The 9,400-nt window shown below is 43.5% G+C and overlaps 1 protein-coding gene across 1 annotated transcript in view; it reads right to left on the reverse strand.

The window, feature by feature from the left end:
• Positions 1–8,551, reverse strand: part of LOC142741921 (cell surface glycoprotein CD200 receptor 5-like) — a 38,917-nt gene extending 30,366 nt beyond the window's left edge. Inside the window, exon 1 of the mRNA XM_075851243.1 lies at positions 8,453–8,551. Coding sequence (XP_075707358.1) covers positions 8,453–8,551 — 99 coding nt within the window. The remainder of the gene's footprint in view (positions 1–8,452) is intronic.
• Between the last annotated feature and the right edge of the window lie 849 nt (positions 8,552–9,400).

Genomic DNA, 9,400 nt, shown 5'->3' on the forward strand with positions numbered 1-9,400 from the left:
CTTGCAACGACCCGCCCTAGGCGACGGGGTACAACTGGGCGGCGGTCCCTACGCTCAGTAAGTGCACGAGACAAACATACAAAGGAATACAAAGCAAAAGGGAAAGGGGCAGTTGCCCACGGCAACACCGTGAGCAACAGACTGGTGAACGAGCCAAGTCAAACCATGAGAGCACGAGGTACCAAACGCAGAGCAGAAGAGTAGTCAGTAAGCCAGGGTCAGTATGGAGCAGGATCAAATAGTTAGGAGCTGTAGCTGGGCCAGAAAACCACACGGAAAGAATCACAAGCAGGGAGGAACAGGAAAGGCAGGTATAAATAGACAGAGGGCGGGAGCTAGCTCCGTCTGGCAAGGCTGCGATAGGCTCTCCCACTCCTAAGCCTGCCATCCTGAGTGGTGGAAGAAGGAGTCAGTCTCAGAGACGTAGATTCAGGTGTAGACTGATTACCTATGGGAGTTAACCGCGAAGCTGTGCCTGGCAGATCCTTTACAGTTTTAGTCATGTTTTGTGAGCAATCTTTATTTGTTTATAGAGAAATCTAGAAAAGGACCCCGCGAGGAGGACCAGAGAGCCGAAGAAAAGAGACCGCCCGACCCCATTTGTATGGTAGATCGCAAGTTATGCTGCATCTCTTCTTCAATTTTTTATGATTTTGTTAATAAAAGTGGGAACTATCCTTCCTTTTTAAACTCCAATCAGCGCTGGATCATGTTTCCTTTTTTTTTTGCATTACACACCGCGGGCCGTCGCGGGGATCCGAGCGAGATATCCGGAGACGCAGAACCGGTGAGCTGGAGGTTTCCTCCCTTTCTATATCTTCTCCTTATGGTAGACTTAGATACTGATACTCCTACTAACAGGAGAGTGTTCTTCACTTGGGTAGATGTTATGAAGGGGTTTTTCTTCACGATGGAAAGGATTCTGCGGTCATCCACCACTGTTGTCTTACGTGGACGTCCAGGCCTTTTGGAGTTCACGAGATCACCAGTGCGCTCTTTTTTTTATGAATGTAGCAAATTGTTGATTTGGCCACTCGTAACATTTGTTCTTTCTCTTGATGGATTTCTTCATTTTTTTTTCAGCCTAAGGGTATGTTCACACGCAGTGGTTTCAGACATAATTCTAGCGTTTTACGCCTCGAATTACGCCTGAAAAAATGACTCCATTACACCTACAAAAATCTGCCCATTGCTTGCAATGAGTTTTACGGTGTTCTGTTCCCACGAGGCTTAATTTTACGCGTCGCTGTCAAAATACGGAGTGTAAAATGACGGCTCATCAAAACAAGTGCAGGACACTTCTTGGGACGTTTTTGGAGGCGTTTTTCAGTGACTCCAATGAAAAACAGCTCCAAAAAACGGCCGTAAAATACGCAGCGAAAAACGCGAGTTGCTACAAAAACGTCTGAAAATCAGGAGCTGTTTTCACTTGAAAACAGCTCCGTATTTTCAGACGTTTTTAGTCTAGCGTGTGAACATACCCTAACGATGGTCTGTTTCGCTTGCATTGAGAGCTCCTTTGATCTCATGTTGTGGGTTCACAGCAACAGCTTCCAAATACAAATGCCGCACCTGGAATCAACTCCAGACCTTTTACCTGCTTAATTGATGATGGATTAACGAGGGAATAGCCCATGCAGCCCATTAAATAGCTTTTGAAATAATTGTTCAATTACCATTGGTCCCTTGAAAAAGAGGCAGCTACATATTAAAGAGTAATTCTTAAACTCTTCCTCAAATTAGGATGTGAATAACCTCAAATTAAAGCTGAGAGTCAGCACTTTAAGCCAATGTTGATTATATAACTGCATATTCAATATGTTTTGGTAACAGCTAAAATGCCAAAACTTGTGTCACTGTCCAAATAATTCTGGACCTAACTGAAAGTGGTATGGGGCCCACCAGAACAAGGGGATGAACGTAAAAATGACCTATGAAAAAAGCCTTGACTATGGAAATCAGTAGCCTTAGGGCTTGTCCACACGTAACGGTATTGCTGCAGAAAATTTCTCTGCTCGCGGTCTCTGATCGTTGCCCTGAAGCCCGAGACTGTTAGCAACAGCCCGGGCTTCAGCAGCATCCCGCACAATGTGGGAAAAGTTATTTTGAAGTGCAGACGTGAAAAGGCGGCGCCTCAAACGATCTACCCCAAACGGCCTACGTAAAAACACTATACGCCGGTCGTTAAGGAGTTAAATAGTAAAGCCTCAAGCACACGACCGTGTGCGCCGCCCGAGTCCCATCAGTGATCCGAGGAAAGATAGAACATGTCCTATCTTTCCTCGGATCAGAGATTCGGGTCAGATTTCACAGACCCGATTCACACGCTAAAGTGAATTGGTGCCGGTAAAAACAGCCCGAGTGGCACAACGGTCATGTTCATGAGGGGTAATAATTGATATTGTATGCATAACTGTGAACACAATTGCGTGGGTTTGCAGTGTGGTTATGTTGCTTTCTGCCTCATTGCATGTTAGGTGCGGGGCCCTGTTACGTATTTTACTTTGGGGGCCCCAGACAATAGACAAGGTCAAATAAGGAGCGGGATTGTAACCAAACTGAACCACACAGAAGGAGGTCTGTGACGGCAAGGAGGAGGATAGCAGGAGGTTGTGTGACAGTACGAGTTTCAACGTGATACAGTACGCGGCTACGCGTTTCAACGCCAGTCAGGTGTCTTCATCAGATCATTGAAGATGCCGAACCGGCATTGAAATGCGTAGCCACTGTTTTATATTATAATTAAACTCTTTTACACTGCATGAATCTTCTGGATGTTGGCAGCACTGTTTTATTTCCCAGTTTTTCTACATTTTATCTGCATTCATTTGTGGTGGTGCCCGACCATCAGTTATTACCTGTCTACACCAGTTTTGTACCTGTGGTTGTACAACTCTCCAAGGTGAGCAATTTTATTATCGCCCTATTGATTTTCAATTATCCTGTTTGATCTGTATGGTTTGGCGCTGTGTGTCACCTTTTTTCTCTAGATTTGTCCACACCTTAAGGATAAGGTCCTTACTAATGTCTGCTGTGGTGTATTTTAGTGTGGCACCATTCAGTTAATATTTGACTCGTTATTTGACCTCGTCTATTGTCCACTGCCTGCCCTGACCTCTGCTCATCTATCAGTGCTAGGGATTTGCCCATTTTTTGGTCAGTGCGGGTGATGCCACTAATGAAGAAAAGTGAAAGATAATTTGTCTATAATAATAAGCAAACCCAAAGGATGGCCTTAACCTTGTGAGGGCCATGATCAGAAATTGTGCACCCTAGGAAGTGTAACTGGGGCTGTTCACGTAAATATTTTTCCAATTTAGCAAATAATTGATTCTCCCATAGCATGCAGTACTGTACAGACATGCACACAATAAGTTCTATCGGTCTGTCTCTAGTATGGGCCTATTAGGACATACTTGTAGTATGCAGAAGATACATTTCTAAATTCGACCCAAGAACAGTGAGAATTTGTTTAACAAACATTTGTTTTGTTAGCTTCCTGTACAGCTATCTCTCTGTGTCATAGGAATGTGGTCAGGAATTGGTCACTCAAACAAAACACAATATTTTCCGAAGACATGCTAACAAATATACACCTAGGTCACACTAAACATGTTTGCCCAAGATTCAAACTTATTAGTTTAATCATATGCATTGGAGGATAATGTCCTCTAAAACGGCTGTGACTTAAAGTTAATTTGGTTGCAGATAATGTGACTTAGGCTATAATCACATGACAGTAAAAAAAAATGTCCATTAAGAACTGATCAACTGCCCCGATGTATATGATGCCACAGAGCCCGACATGAATGCCCTACATACTCATCGATGCAGAGCTGTCTTCTTCAGGTAGGTCCATTGTCCTCACGGGATCAGCGAAGGCGACGCGATGACACTCACCGATGCAGTGCTGTCTTCTTCTGCTGTGGTGGCTAGTCTCACGGGATCTGCAAAGGTGGCGCGATGATGTCATGTAAGATAGCGCTGCATCGCTGAGTATGTTATCACGCCGCCAATAGCCAGCAAGGGAACTAGTAGTTCCCTTGCAAATCCCCATGTCACAGATCTGTTTTTAACGGTTGTTACATGTATTGACAGCCATTAAAAACGGATCCATTGACTTCTATGGAGGCCGTCAAGCCGTTAAAACGGCCAAAAATAGGACATGTCCTATTTTTTGATGCCCATTATTCACGGACCATTAAAAAAATCGGCCGTGTGAATACACCCTTAGAACATCATTGCTCTGAAAACGGCCGTGTGACGGCCGTTAAAAGGACGGCCGTCACACGCCCGTTTTTCACTGTCTTGTGAATAAGGCCTTATAGTTTTTAGATCTTCGCTTTATACGGCACTCTATGAAATTGGGGGGAAGTGTTACATTTGAGTTCCCTTTCATTATATTATGTCCTTATTTGGGAGCAATTACCCTTAAGAAGACCTGAGCCTTCGTGTTCCCTCTCTAAGCCTTCGTGTTCCCTCTGATCTAATCTTCCCTCTCGCTTGCCACCATTCACTGATCTATCTGCCTATATTGTTCAATAAGGAAACATGTTTACAGTGATTAAAAAAAAGTAATCACTGCCGACTAGCCCGACATGTTTCACAGATGAATTGGCATTATCGGGGGTCTCTCACTCACAGCAATGTCTATGGCCATAGACACTGTTATTGTCACGTACTCCCTTCCTGTGGCTCCCTCGGTCTCCAGGACGTCGAGAGTTACTCGCTCGGGCGTCGCCCGGCCTGGCAGTCTGCAGCCAATAGGAGCTCAGGAACGTCATGCCAATCAAAGCCTGGCTGATGATCCAGAGCTCCCGCCCTCTCCTTTTTTTAATTCAGCCTGGGGTAGTAGGCCTTTGCCTGTAATTAGAGTTACCTAGCCTGGTGCTTTTCCTTGTTTCAGACTCCCCTGAGCGACTTGCATTTTGACTCCTTTGTGACCTGACCCCGGCTGGACTCCCGACTTTTCTTTGCCTTCTGACTTTTGTATTTTTTCTGCACTCTCCCGGTTTGACACTGCCTGCCTGACTCCGTCTTTTGCGCCCGGACTTGTCCGTGGCGCAATTGCCCTGCCTCTCCCTCCTTGTACTTCCCAGGTGACCCTTTGTTTGTCTCTGTCTTATCCGTTTGTCAGTTTCACTTGTACTAGTATAGGGAACGCCGCCCAGTTGTGCGCCGTCGTTTGGGTCGGGTCGTACAAGTAGGTAGGGACAGAGGTTTGGGAAGAACAGGGACCTCACTGTTTACTGTGTATTTGTTCGTGACAGTTATGAGTGACGTTTACAAACACAGCAAAAAAAGGGAACAACAAGTTCTCAGGGAATCACGCAAGTGAAATTCTATATCATGAGAGGGCTGATCACTCATTGGAGAATAGAAACATAGTTAATTTAAAAAGTTTCAAATCCCTATAGAAATAGTAGCTAAAAATGCTGTAATAATAATAATGAATGAGCGATATATCTTGCTAATATAATATTAAAAAATATTGATCTTCGAGACATTCAGCCAGATCCCAGTTCATAAAAATCGGCTAGAAAGAATTATGAAAAGGGTCTAGAAATATTATTGCAATTCCCAAAAATTTCCGGAAGTGACTAGAAATGACTTCATAGCATGAAAATGGTCTATGTGAATTATGAGGTATAAATACTGTCGCTGCAGAATTTAGTCTGTCCCTTAACTTTGGACATTATCTGCATTTGTCTATGAGTTCCTAACTAATTAATGCTCTCTCACTGGTGGATTTGAGAGAGGCCGGCCAGTCGGAGAGAGACCATGACACGCAGTGTTGGTGCTCAAAACAGTCTCGGCACCTGGGAGGGGCAAATGCATCTTTATTTGTAAGGAAATGAGAGTAGGCGTTACCCTCATAATTTACATTTATACATTCTAGATATGGTAAAATACAGAATCCCAAGCTCATCTTAGTGTGTATCTTTAGCCAAAAGGAAAACAATGTCATCAAGTCTCGTCACGCCAACCTTTGAAACAGCTGAATGCAAAGTCATAAACCAGAAGTCTTAGAATAGAATACCCCATCCTCCTCTATCGGCTGTTTTTATAGCTTCAACTGTTCGTCATGTTGAGCAATTTAAGTTCACACATATAAAGATATTAAAATATTTTTGACAATTCCCTTCTTTTGAACATAAATTTGCTTAGCCATGTATTAGAATGCACATCCAATGGCTACCTTCTCATCAGCTCCCCTGAATCGGCATCCCGTATGCCATTCACCTTTGGATGGGTACTCAGTATACTTGTCTAGCAATAGGTGCCTGTACAGTGTTACCTTCTGTACACATCTGAAAATTTGGGGAATTCCAGGTTTTACATTTCAGGCAATACCATCTATTTTGGTGTTGTGCTATGGCTTGACAGATAACTTTATCAGGTATGGAAGCATTCAGTGTCACGTAAACAGGTGGCTCTAAATACTTCCTTACTCCTCGGTTCTTTGGGTGGTGGGTGGTCTGAACCACATGCACTTTAATATCCTGTGCTGTTTTCTTGACTGCTGTTATTTTTATAATCAAACATATCGCTAGTTTAAACAAAATATATACCAACAAAACAAAAACTAATACCTGTACAGCCACATGACTTATACCAGAAACTCAGCCTCTAATTCCTTTAAACCAATTGGCCGGGTTTAACCAGCTCAACCAGTCAGGCCAATCAATATTCCAATCCTCTTTAGAATTAACTTGCCTAAATTCTTCCTTTACCTTCTGGGCTTGTTCTATGTCATGCTGTACCTGTACCAGTCCTGAGGGATCTACATAATGACAACAGGCTGATCCAACAATTTGACTTATACCCCGCTGTGATGCAGTTAAATAATCAAGTACCATAGTATGTTGATTAGTTACTAAGACTAATTGTCCTATTATGGCAAATGTTATGTTTAAACTATCAAATATATAATCAGTTAGATTATCAAATAGCTCGCCCAATTTTTCTATATTATTAACCGACCTATGACCTATGTTTACACATCACACAGTGTCATTGTGGTAACATCTAATCATGGACTGCAGTATTCCTGGCCTGAGATCTATATTCCACAGCGCTTCCCTAAATGAGTTAGGAGAGGCAGTGGGAAAAGGAAGGATCCTGTAAGGCGCTGCTGCGTGGCTGTTGGTAGAATTCAGCAATGGTAGACGGAGTGATATGAAGAAATATATGTTTATTATAAAACAATAATGGCTACGCGTTTCAATGCTGTACCAGCGTCTACCATTGCTGAATTCTACCAACAGCCACGCAGCAGCGCCTTACAGGATCCTCCCTTTTCCCACTGCCTCTCCATATTCTAACAAGCGGTGACCATTTGGTTTACCGGTTTGGATCCTGGCATCAGCATTTGTGGATTTTCTCATTACCTTATCCAAGCACTTCCTGGGTGAGCATAATAGACTACGATCAATATTTCACCCAAACTTCATTGACCTGCACTATGTGGCGCCGTGCTTTTTGCTTTTCTGTTCATCTAAATGAGTTAGGGTTATGCGCTAGGGAACAAAGATGCGACTGCAAGGCCAAGGCTCTATCTTTAACGATACTGCTAGATATGGCATAGTTTTTGAAGAAAGAGGGGAATGGAGACATATACAACAGTTCAGCAATTTAGTCAATACTGATATCACTTGATGTTTGATAAACTAGTTCTTAAACTCTTCTTCTAGCTCATCATTTAGACAATAGGTAAAGTGAGATGACAGAAAAGATGGTGGTCAGCTGGAGCTTGAAGAGAACCATAGTTCAGCATCGTGATTGAGGACCTTTTAGCAGTGACTGGCGGGTAACCAAGTTGTCTTTCCTTCCAACTTAACGGATGTGGAAGTTGTGAGTTGGACTTGGTACGGACCGTCACAGCTCTAGTGCTGGATTTTTAACTTCAAAGTCCCATTCAACCTTTCTACCTTCCCACTACTCTGGGTATGATAAGGGGTGTGAGAAGCTGCTCTATGCCCAGGGCCTGCAAGATTCCTTGGAGTACCTCCCCAGTAAAGTGAGTTCCTCTATAACTTTGTATTGTCTCATGGACCCCATATATACATACCACTTCTGAGAGCAAGCAGTTACTTTTGCTGTGGCCCCGGTTACTGGCCACGCCTCAGGCCACCCGGAAAACAGATCTACACAGACCGCTATATGTTCATACTGTCCCACCTTTGGTAACTGAAGTCAATCTGCAGTCACTGATATGGGTGGTCTGCCTTTACCATATGCCTTTTTGCAACCCGCACAGTTTTGCCTATGTTATGGCAGACACATATCCTGCACCTCTGGACAAATCTGGCAGCAGCACTTGCTGAAACCTGGGGCTACCCACCATTTGGTCACCATTGCACATTCCTTCTCTTGAAAGATGCGTTGGTCTTTGCACTAGTTGGGTTACCATGGGGAAGAGGACTCTGGGTAGGCACATCCTGTTACCCACCTTCCATATTCCATCCTCCCCATCACTGGCACTTTTTGTCTGCCACTGTCCTTTTTCTTCTTTTGTGGCTTGACTTTGCAGTTTACGTAATATTGTCATGCCTATGGGACCAGATACTATGCTGGTCAAGAATACTACGTCCTCCTCTTTGAGGGACCTGAGAGCCGCAGCTTTCGTAGCCTTGTCTGCAGGTTTATTTCCCCTTGTTTTTGGGGTAGCTTGCACTTTAGTAAGAGCTTGCACTTCGCATATACCTACCTGCTTTGGCAGTGTCAGAGCCTCAAACAGTTCTTTCACTCTCTCAACATTATGAGTTTACCCGTGGATCCAGCAAAATCTCTGCTCCTCCAGATTAGGCCATAATCATGTGCAATACCAAAAGCATATCTAAAGTCAGTATCGGTTCTACCTTCAGTCAGTCTACACACCTCAGCGAGTACCTTCACCTCCACCTCCTGTGCTGACATGGAGGATGGGAGTGGTTCTTTCCTTATTACCTCTGTTTCGGTAGTAACAGTATACCCAGTCTTGTAGTATCCTTCATGGTGGTACCTGGAACCATCTACAAAAACCTCAAAATCTAGATTACATATTGGATTTTCTGTTACATTTTTCTAATGTTTTCATCTCTATTGTAATTAATACAACAATTTAGGTGATGATCTGGGTACTGGGGAACCAAATGTGCTGAGAAATAAAGTTCCCACCAAGTTGCAAATTTACTTTTTACTCTCTGCTGTTTCCTGCTACTTATCCCATTCCCTCTCATCTCCCGTTGATCATGTAACCTCTCCTTCTCTTTTGGACTTTGCGGAAGCAATGTAGCAGAGTTCAGCACTGTACATCACTGCATGGTTAGGTTTACATGGGGTGATGCGACTGGTCTTCTACTTAGTGAGACTTGAAGTAGACGTATGCCTAGTGTGTGTTTGATGAAGAATCTCACTA

The sequence above is a fragment of the Rhinoderma darwinii genome, chromosome 2 (genome assembly GCF_050947455.1).
Source record: "Rhinoderma darwinii isolate aRhiDar2 chromosome 2, aRhiDar2.hap1, whole genome shotgun sequence".
Lineage (NCBI taxonomy): Eukaryota > Metazoa > Chordata > Amphibia > Anura > Rhinodermatidae > Rhinoderma > Rhinoderma darwinii.